Source organism: Drosophila serrata, unplaced genomic scaffold (genome assembly GCF_035046125.1).
Source record: "Drosophila serrata isolate PLE 108 unplaced genomic scaffold, ASM3504612v1 contig_245, whole genome shotgun sequence".
Taxonomy (NCBI): Eukaryota; Metazoa; Arthropoda; class Insecta; order Diptera; family Drosophilidae; genus Drosophila; species Drosophila serrata.
In genome coordinates this window covers 2,864,121-2,879,715 of record NW_028257143.1, presented here as the reverse complement: position 1 = coordinate 2,879,715, position 15,595 = coordinate 2,864,121, and the positions used below count along the sequence as shown (strand labels likewise).

Genomic DNA, 15,595 nt, shown 5'->3' with positions numbered 1-15,595 from the left:
TAACAATTGTTATAAAATATCAATCTAGCAATTGGTATAAATAAAAACCCTTAAATAAAAGTTATATTTTGTATTGCCATAGTTTAAAATTTTTATTCGAGATATATCAGCGAAAATTCTGATAAAAAAAAACTATTTGTTTTATGTTTTTGTCATCTAATTAACGCTAAAACCAACATAGAGCTTTCTTACAAATGTTTTAATTACATACTTGTTTACTTCTAACTTAATTAAATTAATTTAATACTTAATACGTAATACATTTTAATACCAAATTTGATAGATCTAACTTTATACACTTATGTATATTCTCTGAGATATTTTGATAGAGGAACAAGACTATAGTCTTTATGAGATCGGAGAAGCCTTTGCAGTCACAAATACCGGTTATACAAATAAATAAAAGCTGATTTCATCTACTGACAGATTTAAAATGTGAGCCAGATGTGGGAAATATTTTCTGGACCATGTTCCTTGTTCCGCTTCGCAGAAGGACAATGGAAATGGTGTCAAACAACTGTTGAGTGTGGCCACCAACGATGCGTTTTAACTGAGCAGCAAACGCCCAGCCATTTGTATTTGTTAGCATTCAAATAACCGGAAGCGATTCGCTCAGCTGCAATGAATCCGCAACAGGAGCAGAGCAAAAAACAACAGTCTAAAATCAGCAAATGCAAAACGGAAAGCGAAACAAAACAAATGGAACGAAATGCTGCTCCATCGAAGAGCACCCCCGTCCCGGCCCGGCCCGAACCGTATTTGCGGAGCCAAGCTAAACTATCAATAACACTTAAAAGCTTTTTCAAATATTTTCCATTCCTTGTTTTGTCTATTGCCAGCATTCTGTGCATTTGTAAGTTTCTGGCGCAGCGTATTTATTATTTCCTTTTTATTTATTACTGCAAATGCTATTCAGCTCCTCTTGCGTCGGCATGTCGGTATATTTAAAAATGCAATTTGGGTCGCGTTGAAATGAAGAATATGCTCGTCGAGGGAGCAGGAGACCAACAGCAGGAGCAGCAGCAGCAACAGCATCATAATATATTTGCCCAGTTGCACAAGTATTGCAATTTTTATTGATATTCATTAAATATGTATCCGATGTTGTGTAGATTTTTGGGAACTCGGGGAATTCGATACCTCTGCCGGGAGGGAACTCAGCATTGCTCGATTATTTGAAATGCGACAATTATTAAATAATGCAAGTTTTAAAATTTCAACATTAAATTCCCCGACTGTTCCGAATTTCAATTAGTGTTTAAATTGAGCTTTTTTTTATTGAAAATTGGTAAGGAAATATGGTGAATATATGATACAAATAAAAACACTTGTATGTACATGAATGTAGGCTGGAGATGTAAAATACTTTAATTAGTAGTTTACATTTTTTTTTAGATTTTTCAATTAATATTTATGGCTTTACTAATTGTCGCACATAATTTAATTAAAATCCAATCTGTTATATATAGCACTCCCTTAATTGTTTTAAAATTTTAGTATTACACAAGTTTAACACAACTGTGAACCCCTCTTTCAACGGGCAAAAACTGAAAGTAAGCCGCATTTATATGGCTATTTAAACCTCACAAAAAAGTTGTTTCATAAATCTTTTCGCTTTTAATTAATATTAAAATGTAAACACAATTAGCCTCCCCATCTACATATAATCCTCCCTGAAGCAAATGTAAATTAATGGAATATCATAAAACTTTAACAAAAGTGGCGAACAAAGCAAAGACAAATTCGGTTAAATTACTTTTGCATTCAACCTTAAATTAAGTTCCCATTAGCTTTAAACTGTTTAAATGTTTACTATAGTTTTAGCTCATGTGTATTTTAACTATGTACATTTAAAAAAGAAAAGTAAAAAGGAAATAATGAATAAACAATGTTTAACTAGGTAGAGTAAAATATAAATTAAATCTATTGAGAGTAGCGCCGTAAATATAAGTTCAAACATGTCGCGTCAGAGTAATGAATAAATAAACTTTTAAACAACAATAAGTTTAACATAACATGGTGAGCGAATTAATAAAAATTATAACACCAAAATTAATATTATTATTATTGTATTTATTTTAGGAATACATTCAGCTTAGTGTTTGGCTAACTACCATTACAAAAAATATATTTTTTTAATTATAAAATCCCAAAATTAATGAAAACTATATAATTTTTTAAGAATTTACAAATAACGTTTTTTATAAAAAATATATTTATATTACTTTTTAAAAATTCAACAAGTCTTTTCTCACTGCATTCCCAAAAATTATATAGATTTTGAAGTAGAGGTAATGGCGAATTTAAATCTAAAAGTATACGTTAACTTTAAAATGTTTCTGCAGTCAAAAAAAAAAACAATTAAAATGTTTTTTAATAATATTAACCAACATTGATTTTATTTATATATAAAAACAACCAGATTTTTTTCCTTTATGGCCTTGTCCTGTGGAAACCGTACAGATATTGTGTACATATGTATGTACATAGGTCTGAGTATGCCCGGAGGGTTGCTTTTGGCAGACATTTTATCTGACCGAACGGGTCAAGCATCAGTTCATTTTATTGACATAAATGTTTATGTTTATGTGTCTGTGTTTAAGCATTAATGTTTATTGTATTGTTGATCCTGCTAAAGCTGTCGTAGTTACTTGAGTATTTGTTGTTATTGTGCAAATGAAAGCCGAAACAACGCTCTGCAAATACTGAAAAGTCGAGAGTGTTTTACAAGTGTTCGTATAGAATGTCACCCTTGGAACAAACAGTTTGTTTGCTCACACATGTGAATATATGAACGGATAATGCCATTTTTAAATTGAATTAATTAAATGCGTTTGTTTTCTAGAGCTTAACGATTTAAAATTACATTTATTCATGCGTTGTTGTATAATTCGTATTAATACAATGCATATTTTATTTATGGGGGCGAGGGAAACATTCATTCATGAAGGAAGATAATCAATAAATTTTTTCTTTGTTAAGTTATAAATGGAAACATTAATACAAATAACCAACATCTTTTAAATTTTTCGTGAAGTTTATGAATGGAACAAAAGATCACAAACTTTTATTTACAGTGCAGCTAAAAATAAGCTCTATTATCACTACTATGGGGAATTTCACTGCAGTTGCTTTTGCCTTGCATTTAGGTATTTTAAATATGCTGTTCTTTGGGCTCAAGAATTGAAATTCAATTTTCGCTCCAACAATCATTATTTTCGATAACGCTAACAAAACAACTCATTGCTAACCGCTTATTTGTGGGACCGTATTGAGTGTAAAATGGTTCTGTAAACGTGTAAAAGTACAAAGCACGGGAATGTTAATTATTACTTATTAAAATTGACAAAATCAATATAAGTAATTCAAAAATTATACAAAATTAAAGTGTAGATTATATAATTAAATTACCGGCAAAAGTAAGTCTTCTTATTAATATTACTATTATTAATTTTCCTGTATCATACACATCTTTAGCCAACCTATATCAAATTTTTTGAACAAGTTAGCACGGCTTTAGCCTTTTGAATGCAACATTTTAAGTGCGCAATGAACAAATAAGTAAAAAAAAAAACAAAATCGATGCAGTAACATTCAAATCGGAACTGATTTAAATAAATAGATGCACAGCAGACTTGATCCCAGTATACCCTGGCGCTCTAGAGGACCGTTTCCTTCTATCGGTTTTGAAAGACGGTGAATTTGCAAAAGCAGTAGGAGAATGTAGCAATGAGCAAAGAATAAAATGAAAAATATATATATGTATGTACATTTACAAATGTAATGAGAGGCGCATTAAAAGCGAAATCCCTGCATTTATTTGCACTGTAAACCAAGGCAATAAAAAGGACGATTTACTAGAGAAAGCACTGAGCTCATACAAAGATGAGGGGCTCATAGTGAATGCTGTTTTCATGAAATTAAAATAGCAACAAGATTCAAGCGCTTGAAAATCACACTCAAATAGAGATGATTTTAGATATACATGCAGCACATATGTATTTCATGATTTTAATTTAATTTCAAGATTTTAATTTTAGGTGGGAAAGCGAGAGAACTGAACTCAGAAAGAATTATCTCAACATTTTAGAAAACTAAAATGTAAAAAAACGCGGTAATTCCGACAGCCCAGGATGCAATTTTCCGGCACTTTGATTTTGTGTCTTCGAACAGGTCTGTTTAAACTATTTGCCTATTACTCTCTTCCAATATTAATTTAAATTTAAAAAGGATGTTTGGCCCTTTTCGTACATTTCCTGATTACGTGTAAAATGTTATCTAGACATGTTAAATGTTAAAAAAAAAAAAATACAGCTTCGGGGTTCAGAGTGACCAGAAACAAAATATCAACAAAATCCAAAAATTTATATTGGTCAATTGGTATTTTATATATTTTCAACAATACAAAAACGACCGACACTTGACAGACCCCGAGTGAGTTATGTTAACTAACATCCACCCGACAGCACCCGAGAGCGAAGAGATCGGCCATGTTACGAATTTTACATTTTACATGAGAATTCGACCCCAAAAGTGAAAATTCGACCCCAAGTATCTGTAAACGTGTAAAATGGTTATGTGTAAATGGTAATTTAGACGTGAAAGATGTAGAATGTTAAAGAACAGCGTCGGATTTTAGAGTGACCAAAAACATATCTAAACAAAAATCTCAAAAAATATATTTATATTTTATAATTTCCAAAAACCAAAAAATTTGCAGGAAAACGCAGGAACTTACACTTTTTTTTAACGAAATTGCAGTCAACGAAAGGTCGAGGGGTCCCTTTAAAGCAAATCCACACGCGTCGAACCATGCAGGTGAGTTGGCCGGCTCCCTATGCCAGCGTAGCCCCCGAAGTAGGCGACTGCAGCTGCGACGTGGGCAGGGGACACGCAGCCAGAACGGATGGAAATGATGTTGGTGCCAATTGGAGTAATGCAAGACCTCTATTTTCGCAGTCAGGGGCTGTGGCTAGACGGCCATGGCTGCTGCTGGGCCTGCTGGTGGCCCTCGGCGTGGTGGCGGACGGCTTCTACGTGCCCGGCGTGGCGCCGGTGGAGTTCGTCCAGGACCAGAAGATCGACGTGAAAGCGGTGAAGATGACCAGCAGCCGCACCCAGCTGCCCTACCAGTACTACTCGCTCAAGTTCTGCTACCCCAAGCATGGCACGTTCATTTTCAAGTCGGAAAACCTGGGAGAAGTGCTGCGCGGTGACAGAATCGTGAACACGCCGTACGAGGTCCGGATGAACCAGCAAGTCAACTGTCGTCTGCTGTGCAACCAGAAGGATAGACCGCTGACCTGGAGCAAGGAGGAGTCGGCACTAGTCGCGGAGCGTATCCAACACGAGTACTTTGTCCACCTGCTGGTGGATAACCTGCCGGTGGCCACACGCATTGTCAACGTGAACAACCCCTCGGAGGTCACTTACGAGCATGGCTATCGGCTTGGCCAGGTGGAGGGGGACAACATCTACATAAACAACCACTTAAGGTTCATACTGTCCTACCATATGCACTCCAAGGACAAGTACCGAGTTGTCGGCTTCGAGGTGGAAACGGTATCGGTCAGCCACAAGGAGCTCAAGTTCCACGGCGACACCTGCAACTTCCCGGACAGTGCTCGGCCACAGCAGGTGAATCCCAACGGCGAGACTCAGTTGTACTTCACCTACTCCGTGGAGTGGAAGGAGTCCAAGGTGAGTTGGGCCTCGCGCTGGGACATATACCTGGGCATGCGCGACGTCCAAATCCATTGGTTCAGCATCATCAATTCCCTGGTGGTGGTCTTCTTCCTCTCTGGAATCCTCACCATGATCATGATCCGTACGCTGCGACGGGATATTGCGCGCTACAACACGGATGACAACATTGAGGACACGCTGGAGGAGACCGGCTGGAAGCTGGTCCACGGCGACGTATTCCGTCCACCGAAGAACACGCGACTCTTCTCGGCGATAATTGGCAGCGGCATTCAGATCTTCTTCATGTCTCTGATAACCATATTTTTCGCTATGTTGGGCATGCTGTCGCCATCGTCGAGGGGAGCCCTCATGACCTCGGGAATTTTCATGTATGTCTTCATGGGCACCATTGCTGGCTACTACGCGGCACGGCTCTACAAGACAATGAAGGGTCGCGAGTGGAAGCGGGCTGCCTTTCTCACCGCCACCCTCTATCCAGGCATTGTCTTTGGGTGAGTAAAGGAGCTTGGGAATTACATCTTCAATACCTGACCTGGTATTTCCTTTTTACGCAGCACTGGATTCTTTTTGAACTTTTTTATATGGGACAAGTCATCCAGTGGTGCAGTGCCTTTTACCACCATGATATCGCTTCTGCTGCTGTGGTTCGGCATTTCGGTGCCATTGGTTTACCTGGGCTTCTACCTGGGTTACCGCAAGCAACCGTACCAGCATCCAGTGCGCACCAACATGATCCCGCGACAGGTGCCCACACAGCATTGGTACATGAATGCCGTGTTGAGGTAAGAACTGTTTTTCTATCTAAGAATTCAAAGCTTTACTCATCGGATTTAAATTATGTTGTTTTTTAGCACACTAATGGCTGGAATCTTGCCTTTCGGGGCCGTCTTCATTGAACTCTTTTTTGTGTTCACGGCCATTTGGCAGAATCAGTTTTACTATCTGTTTGGCTTTCTCTTTTTGGTGTTTTGCATCTTAGTTGTAAGCTGCGCCCAGATCTCCATAGTCATGACATATTTCCAGCTGTGTGGCGAGGTGAGACTGGCTTAATTTTTTTGTGTTGCGATCACATTAATACAATCATTCGTCTTTGCAGGACTATCGTTGGTGGTGGCGCAGCTTCGTTGTGTCCGGAGGCTCGGCCGTCTATGTCCTCTTTTACAGTATTTTCTACTTCTTCACCAAACTGGAGATCACAGAGTTTATACCAACACTGCTTTACTTGGGGTACACGGGTAAGTAGGACAACCTTAGGTTACCGAATATGCACGATCTAATCTTGAGTACAACAGGTCTCATGGTGCTAACCTTTTGGCTGCTGACCGGATCGATTGGCTTCTTTGCCGCCTACGTTTTTATTTTGAGAATCTACGGAGCTGTGAAGATCGACTAAGAAAAGCTCTTGTGTCATCCCCACGTCACGCTGAACACCAAACTATCCTTGCAATATCATTTGACCACATATATATTTATAAAGCAACTGTACCAAGCCTCGTTCAGCTGCGCCTCAAAATAAAACAAAAAACTACTAACGATTCCCTGCGTGTCCCAGCTCCCACTAAGTCGAAAGCAAGATATTTAGCCCACGGAGGTGGCTCGATTTACGAGAGAGTTGCGTTTAGTAATACTATATAGAAATGCCTAATTTATATATGTATGTAAAAAATCTAATCTAAGCCACTCATAAAAAAAAACAAAAATCAAATAAACTAAGCTTAATTGTACACCTGTGCAGGTATAAATTTCTTCGCAGAAAACCGCGTACAAAGAACGGCTCAATCGTTAACCCGCCGAGCATTATTTTTATTTCAGTACTTTTCGACGACTGATTCGGAATAGATCGGCGAACACGCTTTTCGAAATGTTTAGCTTAGTATTCAGAGTTCTACTCCCTGTTATCGGTGCCCTCCTCACCTATCAGGTCATCTTTGCCGCAGTCCCCCAAAGTAGGCATTACAATGTGAGCTCCAATTGATTGAGTAAAGTGCCAGAATTCTGCAGTGCTGTATACATTTATATATATATTTTTTCAGAAGAAAATAATGTCCAATAAAGCAATCATTATGTCCAACATCAGTATGGCTCTCTATTTGGCTGTGCAAACACACATTCCGATAGGAATGGTTCCGGATCGAAATGAGTGGCTCAATATCGATGGCAGCGCGGACCAATACCTACCAGGCGAGAAATACACTCCTATGAATTCTGATTTATCACATTAAAAACAATCGTACAGGTCGTAGATTACACCTGAAAACTAGTAACAATAATCAAAGATATGGTTATATTGCAAAAAACGTTTCAAAGTATACCGGAATCCTTCCCTTCTTTTCGTAATGAACTTATAATTTGGAGTAACACGCATATGTAAGTCAGTGAGTCTCAAAGTTCATTTTTAATTTTTCGCTAAAAAGTTTCTTTTACAGAACTTAAACTCAAAATCATGAAAAACATTAAAATTAATAATTGCCTATTCGCCCAATTTTGTCCATAATTGTATAAATCTTTAACGAAATTCTCTTGGCTTTTGCATTACTTATGATCCACTTTTGACATACTAGCGGTCACCAAAAAGACTTTTTTGGGAAGTGATCCGGATAAAACCATAATTTTTTAGGTCACCTAACAAGATGTAATTTAAAGTGATCTCATCTGAAAGAATTACATTTTGTTGTTTAAGAATTGATCGAAATATATATAACTTTGTGCAAAGTACTCAGTACTTAATTTTTTTTATATATTCTAGATAGATTTGGATATTGTTGGTCATAAAAAAAAATTATGAATTAAAACCGAGGATCACTGGTCGAATATCTTTTTATTCTTTGATTTTCCATAGTCATGATATGAAACTTTTGCAGAATTCATGATGTACATCATTCATCTAAACTTGTTTCAAATATTGTTAAAATTTTTATAAATTTATAAGACTTACCCGAGTCCAAAATGACCAGGGAAACATTTAAATTAGGGTTCATAAATGGTTTATTACATTGTTTCGTACATATAATTGCATTTAGTATATTACACATATTTAATTTAAATCTTTATGTTTGTTATCTATTTTCAATCGTATACACGTTTACGAATTGGGTGCTGACCAGAGCTAGTAGTGCCCAATATACATACATACATTAGTTTAGTTCACCTTTATTAGCTGAATAAGTAATTTTCGAAGCAGGAAGTGAGATCATCACAATGAATGTTATTTTCGAACGAAGCGAACTTTTGCAGGTCCGTTGTAAAATCGTAAATTCAAATATTAAGAGGCCAAAGAAGACCAAAAATTAATAATTATAATGACAGAAAGCCTGGCACCTGAAATACCAAGTCACTTCATGCTCCAAAAACCATGATTAAATAACTATCAATTCACATTTAGTTTTAGGTGTCTGGGAATGTTTAAACTTTTTACAAACCATATCCCTTCTCACCGCACTTAAGATGGAAAACTAGGCTGGCAAGTGCATGTTCTTTTAACATTCTTAGCACTACATATTGCTAAAGAGTTTTACGATTACTTAAGTTATAAATTGGAGTCTAGAATTTATGCATGAAGAAGTGAACAAACATAATAGTTCCTTTCCCTCATCTTCATTCTCCTCCTCCTCCTCCTCCTGGTATGGATCCTCGCCTGCTGAGCTAGTCCAAGGATCGCTCAAAAATCTCTACATAAAAGTGCGCTTTGACATGGTTGCGAATCGGTTTACCTCATCGGGTTCCGATTCTTTAAACGCTAGCGATTCCGCTTGGTCTTGCGACTGACATTGCCCTCGATGATGATCTGATAGCATGCAAAGTAAAGAATTTGAATTGGAATAGTATGGAGGTGGATGCGGGTTAAAGACGGAATCAAGACGTATTCAATAAAGCCGGTTAGGTTGCCTCTCTAGATGCTTGGATTATTAGTATAGGGGCATCTGAATTGCTGGGATTGGGGTAGTAGGGTTCAGGTGGTTAGGATTGGTTGGATTAAGGTTGCTCCGGCACCGGCTGCTCTACCTGAAGGATCTGGCTGGCCTCGAAGGCAGTGCCCGGCAGCAGAATCACGGGAGAGGTCACATTTCCCGCTTCTACGCACAACATGTTGGGAAACTCGTCGTCGCCAAAGTCGCTCATCTCACGGGAACGATCGATCCAAGGATTCCATATAACTATAAAATATATTTAAATATATATGTAATTTATTATTTGACAAATATTCATTATATAGTATGATTTGTAGATAACTAGATAATGTAGATAATTTGCTGACTCGCTGATGGGGCCTTTTGGTTTAACCCAGAACCTTAGATCCCTTTATCGTGTTTGGTTTATCTACACTCACCCGTATCGGGAAAATTGTACTTGTGCAGTCTCATCTTCCGGCCGGACACCACATTGGTGATCACATGCTCCTGTGGCGTATGCTGGTAGATCCGGTCGGTCCACTCATTGACAGTCACCACCTCGCGTCCCTCTTGGTAAAGCGCATTCTCCCGCGTCTTGTCGATGAAGTGACAGCCCTGGAGACCCGTAATCTGACACCGTCGGACATCAGGCACCTTTAGGTAGGTGTGCAACAGCATGTTGAATGTAAAACTTAGCTCCTTGCTGGGATTGTAGACCCCGATGTGGAAGTGAAGCTCTTTCTCGCGCAGGATTAGGCGGTAGGTGATGCGGAACCTTCAAAGGTTCAACAATATTGTACTTTTACCAAAGCTAAATATATGCATATATTATGTTATTCTATGATTATGATTATGATTGATGATTATGTTATTCTATCATTCCAAACCTTAATCTCGAAATATAAGTATAGGAATGAAAGACGATATTAACAAATTTATACTGACATTTCCATCTAAATGTTTTTGCAGACCGATATAATAGGGACGAGTATTTTTTAAAATGTCTATATATTACAATGTACGTTTTATTTAAAAAATATATTAAGAGGATTATTTTTTTCGATATATCATATTTCTGGAGCTTTCTGAAGCTTAAATTGACTGATATTTTTCATTAACGGTTTTGCTTCCTAAAACATTGACCCTATGTTAATTTTAAGTCTACATCTATTTATTTCGTATTGTTTACATAGGTGAATACTTACTGGTAGTTCCAAATGGAGCGCGTGAATTCGTTGTCCATCAGGGAGAACATTGCCTCAACATCGCCATTGTGCAGCCTGTCCGGTGCTCTCTCCAGATGCCACCGCGTAATCCTCGCAAATCCATGTTGCGGCCCAAAGGACCAAGCACCGAACTGAGCTGTAATTGCATGGAAACTTTAGGTTATGGCGCTGCAAAGGTCCTTGGTGTTGGCAAACTTACGAAAGACAAAGGGAATCCCGCCGCGTATCGCCTTTTTGCCATCGAAGGAGGCTAGCTTGCTGAGGGAAGACGAGATGGTTGATGTGGGGAGAAAAGACTCGATTAATTCGGTTAGACGCTACTCGAAAATATTTCAGCCATAAAAACACTTGCAGACTCAGACAGACAGACATTCAGAAATTCAGAAATGTTATTAGCAGAAAAAAGTGTCTGGCGAAATGCTCCTTGTCCCTTCTTTCATTTATTTTTTTTTTCTGTCTTGTTTTGTTTTTTCTCCTCTCTGAAGATGACGTTGCCCGGCGTTGGAACCTGCTTTCAGTTTCCTCTCAGCTAATTTGCCGACGCATCCATCAAGCGTCTTCTGCCTCTGGTTCCACCTAAACTGCCGATTTTGTTTTCCCTTAAGTTTCTCTGCATCATTTGTAATCTCTTTTAGTTGTGGAACGCATTTGACAAGTAAAATGCCATTAATATCCAAGATATTTTTTGACGTAAAGTGGGATTTCTGCAAATCTTTGACAATTTTAAATGACTTTGAGGGAGAAGCTTAACAAATAATTACGACTTCTTATACAAGAAATAATACTTAACTTTACATGCTTTTAATGCAGAAAAGAGGTCGTTTAAATTATGATTGCTTTACTCAGTATTTATTAGCAGGTTTAGCAGGCAGTGCTACTTAAAGTCCAATGGTAATTTCAGACCTTTTTAGAAAAATATGTCTAATTTATCCTTTATAAAACCTAGAAAAAGTTACTTGTTCTGCGCTAAGTAAACGTACTTGCATTTAAATATGTAGTTGAGACCGAAACCAGGCAAATAATTCATTTAGTTTTCAGCTTCATCCTCGTTTCGTCCATGGCCATTGCCGGGCTCCCAGCCACTGCCGGTTTTTAGTGGGTTTCCAAATGCGGCGACAACAAAAACAGTTGAAAACTTTCCAGCAGACGGAACAAAAAATTGGTAACGAGCGAGAACGAGGGTCTAACGCTATAATGGGTTCGTACATATTCGTGTGGGAGCGGCCGAAAGCTTCGGGATCCAAGGAACCTGACATTTGGAGTAGATTCGGCGGGGCTCGGACCACTGTGCCAGCCGGAGGACTCGTGTAGTGGGGATTTATCGATCTAGCTTGGCCGCGCCAAAAACTCCATTCATAAAAACTTGCACATTGTTTTGCCCAGAAGGGAAGAAGAAGAGGGAGGGAAGCCCAGAGCCGGAGGAGTGGGCAGCAACAGTGCGAAAAAACGGACATCAATGGAGGCAGGCAGGCAGCTCCACAGTTTGAATGCAAGTGCAACGGCTCCTACCCGGCAAAGCCCCCGTTTGCAGCCCTGTCCCTCCGCCCCTGTTCCCCTTCGCCACAGTGTTTTTGTGTTTTTGCCATTCGGTCGCCTTTGGTTCGGTTCGTTGGTTCGACGTTTGGGGCCGCTCGGTCCCGACGTGTTTTTTGTTGGGTGTCATACAAAAACATTTTGCCGCCAAACAGAATGGCTAAGGCTGCTCCTTCCCAACCAACCCGGGCCCCTTCCCTGACTCTATGAGTGTGTGTGTTTGAAACTTTGCGAATCACTTTTTTGGTTGCATGACCAACGCATACTGTGGGCTTGCGTAAGTTCGAGCTTAAAGTTCGGCCAGCGCGGCGTATGAGCAATATTTAATGGTTGCCCTGCTGCAAGGTCCCACCATAGACTCACCTGACAAACAACTGTTCCTGATTGTTGACACGCCAGGAGACAACTGTGGCACCTGCAATCCAAAAAGAACAAATGAATAATTGGTTCAATGAAATTGTGTCCATCTATCATTTTGAATTCTCTTCTTCCCTAAGATTAGTACTTTAATTACATTAATTACACTTTAATCGATGCCCTAACATGCATAATTCAGGGTAAAGATATCTTTGGGATCCCAGATAGAGGGCGACCAGCGATCTAGAGTTTTGTGAATGAGGCAGGCCGAAAAGAGATCAAACTACGCCTGAGCTGGTTCATCAATGAATGAATTTAAAGCTGGATTTGCTGTGGGAATTAACCAACAACAGACGGCAGTGATAAGTACATGACGCACACACTTCTAACCCACATACTCACAACGGGCCAACACACACTTATTCGGGCACTGTATTGCGCCAGTAAGTAACTGGTCTATAGTCTAAAGGCAAACTGGCTGAAACCGACTCTCTGGTACAGTTAAAGCCTGGGATATAGGCTTGGGTTCCGGAATGGATCAGAGCGTATGACGATGGCCTACGGCCAATGGGTGGGTGCGCACTTCAAGTGCGTGGGAGGATCCAACTGCTGCTGTTCCCAAATTTTCGCCGAATCGCCTCAATTTGCGATGAGAACTGCTTTTCAGAATATGATTTTTCTTTTTTAACTTTAATTTACTAGCTTCAGTCAAATTTAGTTTAGTGACTTCTACAGAAAAGCAAACAAATTAAATAGCTTAAAACTTACTATGGCTATCATCGAAATACTCATTAGATAAATATATAAAGTATACTGAAAGTCTATAACAACATATAGAAGAGTTTACTCGAAATCAAAGATATTTCATACGATAGCCAGAGTAATGATAAAGGTATTCCCAGAATTTTGCTTACATACAAATATGGTCTTTTAGAAGGTGTCTCTAGTCTCTAATCTACAATAATAGATTATTGAAAATATGGACATCTTAGGTGCCTACTTTTTGTATTTTTTTCTTCGGGTGTAACTACAAATGCTGTTGTGGCTCTGACTGTCTGACTGTTGCTCAAACCCGAACGAACGACTACGAAACTAACGTGGGCAGGCCAGACACAGCGAGTCGTAATTGTTGAAAGTACGCTGGGTACCAGCACACATCCATAGGTGCACATAGAGAGGGGCCTGTGAACACCTATGTGTGTGCCTATGTACACATAACGCCTAATCGAAATGTGCTGCGACGAGTAGGAGCTGGGAACAGAGCTCCAAGTTGGCCCAAGACCGAGCCGATTCCAGAGCACTTATTTACCCCCAACAGCTTAGCTTTGCAGTGCCCGCTTCTGGACGATCTTGGCTGATAAGATAGCAAAAACGCTCGCCAGTTTGAGGAACCTGTAGACAAGGTTGTTTCGAGAACGAAGTGATAACCTCCAGAGGTCGGGAGTACGTCAACAGGGGGCGAAACGGGTTCCTATTTCGGAAACTCCCGGGTTAACGAAAGTCCGTCCATCAGCTTATTAGCTTACTAGCCGAAAAGAGCTGGCCAATCATCCGCTAAAAATAACGCCAACAACTTTTGGCAAAAGCCTGCACACAGCAGTTGTTGCCGTTGCGTTGCCCTGTGTTTTCGTTAATTATGATTAATTGTTGCTTAGCTTATATCGCGAGACTCTGCTTCTGCTTACCGTGCATGTTGATGGTGCAGGTTGTGTTGTTGCCGCGATCCAAAACTACAACGCTGGTGGCTGCCATCGCGGCCGCTGTCGTGGCCATTTTAGATTTCTTGGCCGGCCACTAACGGTTCTTCGCTCGATCGGATCCTGAGTGTATGTGTGTCGTGTACTGTTCTAGGCAGCGCCCTCTAGTGGTCTACCCTCGGAGCTATTTATTTTCAAAACTGTCGCCGTTGCGCCTTAGCATTTAACGCCCGGGTGATCTGGATTCGGATTCAAACTGGCCTCTTGACTGTCGAGCTTCGATTGAACTTTAATTTGCGCATTTACATAATGTTTGCAAAAATTATTCTGCACACAAAGCAGCGCACTCACACTCAAAGGCACGGACACACCAGCCAGCGCGCGCTCACACACACTCGCACGCACAGAGCGCAGCTTGAGTTTTTGTCAATGAACAAAATACGTATGGAAAAAACTCGTGCAAAAAACGCCGGCAGACAAAGCGTCGGGATCCGGGCCTCTGATGTAGCCCCACCAAACGACCGATTGAAACTAAGCCAGCGTACTCCAACTGGCTGGACTTCTGTTGCCGGGCGATGTTAAGCCCCAAAAGCCCCATGGTCGACGAGGGAATGTTCTACATGTTGTTTGTAGAAGGGGCACGATTTTAGGAGTGGTCCAATGGGGCTTAAAATTATACATATTTAAGTTTTATAAATTTACAAAACAGAAACCATAAAAATGTACATATATGTATTTGCATTATTATATATTGTATTTTACCATAATTATATAAACAAATTCCTTTTAATCATTAATTTTGTTCATATTGCATGCAGTTAGTTAATTAACACACTTTATTTTCCCTGTGAAAAGTGATTAGTCTAATTAATACGATATCATATCATTATAAAAATATGTGAGCTCAAAAAGAACTGCGCTGATTTCTAAAATCACAATTTAAACTTTATTTATTGCTATTAAAGATTAAGGATCCTTATTAAAACGGAAATAACAATATCCAAGGCGCCATAGGTATTTATCAAAAGTTGTCGCAAATCAGAGAGAAAAATAAAATATGTTAATGTGTTATGGCACAAGACTTTTGATAAAGGAATTTCGAGAAAACAGAAAACAATAATTTTTCTGAAGTTGTTCTTGTTGACAAAAGTATACTAATAGAGATCAACGTTTTTTAAATATAAAT

General features: G+C 39.2%; 2 protein-coding genes and 3 long non-coding RNA genes across 9 annotated transcripts; 3 read left to right on the top strand and 2 right to left on the bottom strand.

Moving 5' to 3' along the window:
• Positions 1–370: 370 nt before the first annotated feature.
• On the top strand, positions 371–1,101 carry LOC147643734 (uncharacterized). Its single transcript, XR_015271527.1, has 2 exons — positions 371–853; positions 917–1,101. It is a non-coding gene; the product is annotated as an uncharacterized LOC147643734 (long non-coding RNA).
• Positions 1,102–4,576: 3,475 nt separating this feature from the next.
• TM9SF4 (transmembrane 9 superfamily protein member 4) lies at positions 4,577–7,430 on the top strand. Its single transcript, XM_020954618.2, has 6 exons — positions 4,577–4,818; positions 4,960–6,197; positions 6,261–6,488; positions 6,558–6,741; positions 6,803–6,941; positions 6,999–7,430. Exons 1-6 carry the CDS (start codon positions 4,813–4,815, stop codon positions 7,097–7,099), a joined length of 1,896 nt encoding a protein of 631 aa, XP_020810277.1. The 5' UTR covers positions 4,577–4,812; the 3' UTR covers positions 7,100–7,430.
• A 101-nt stretch (positions 7,431–7,531) lies between these two features.
• Positions 7,532–7,779, top strand: LOC147643733 (uncharacterized). The gene is made up of 2 exons (XR_015271495.1): positions 7,532–7,666; positions 7,740–7,779. It is a non-coding gene; the product is annotated as an uncharacterized LOC147643733 (long non-coding RNA).
• Positions 7,780–8,673: 894 nt separating this feature from the next.
• Positions 8,674–14,953, bottom strand: LOC110185848 (uncharacterized). Of its 5 annotated transcripts, none has more exons than XM_020954855.2 (8): positions 14,761–14,953; positions 14,398–14,696; positions 12,719–12,770; positions 11,022–11,080; positions 10,802–10,958; positions 10,034–10,371; positions 9,709–9,860; positions 8,674–9,490 (listed from the first exon to the last, which is right to left on the bottom strand). In XM_020954855.2, the coding sequence occupies exons 2-8, from the start codon at positions 14,483–14,485 to the stop codon at positions 9,443–9,445; spliced, it is 894 nt and encodes a 297-aa protein (XP_020810514.1). In that variant the 5' UTR covers positions 14,486–14,696; positions 14,761–14,953; the 3' UTR covers positions 8,674–9,442. The 5 variants fall into 5 exon arrangements, with proteins under 5 accessions (XP_020810514.1, XP_086688228.1, XP_086688227.1 ...); XM_086832102.1 differs by adding an exon at positions 13,713–14,331 and having other exon boundaries at positions 8,674–9,634; positions 14,398–14,942; XM_086832101.1 differs by adding an exon at positions 13,713–14,331 and having other exon boundaries at positions 14,398–14,942.
• Positions 12,799–13,433, bottom strand: LOC147643732 (uncharacterized). The gene is made up of 2 exons (XR_015271494.1): positions 13,115–13,433; positions 12,799–13,042 (listed from the first exon to the last, which is right to left on the bottom strand). It is a non-coding gene; the product is annotated as an uncharacterized LOC147643732 (long non-coding RNA).
• Positions 14,954–15,595: the final 642 nt, after the last annotated feature.

Bases quoted from the DNA above. Each gene is read 5' to 3' on its own strand.
- TM9SF4 (XM_020954618.2), top strand. The intron at 6,742-6,802 runs GTGAGACTGGCT...TCGTCTTTGCAG, and splicing joins ATTTCCAGCTGTGTGGCGAG to GACTATCGTTGGTGGTGGCG. The intron at 6,942-6,998 runs GTAAGTAGGACA...TGAGTACAACAG, and splicing joins GCTTTACTTGGGGTACACGG to GTCTCATGGTGCTAACCTTT.
- LOC110185848 (XM_086832101.1), bottom strand. From the start codon at position 13,884: ATGTGCACCTATGGATGTGTGCTGGTACCCAGCGTACTTTCAACAATT. The intron at 12,771-13,712 runs GTAGGCACCTAA...TTTGGATTGCAG, and splicing joins CGAAGAAAAAAATACAAAAA to GTGCCACAGTTGTCTCCTGG. The intron at 10,372-10,801 runs GTAAGTATTCAC...GAACCTTTGAAG, and splicing joins CGCTCCATTTGGAACTACCA to GTTCCGCATCACCTACCGCC.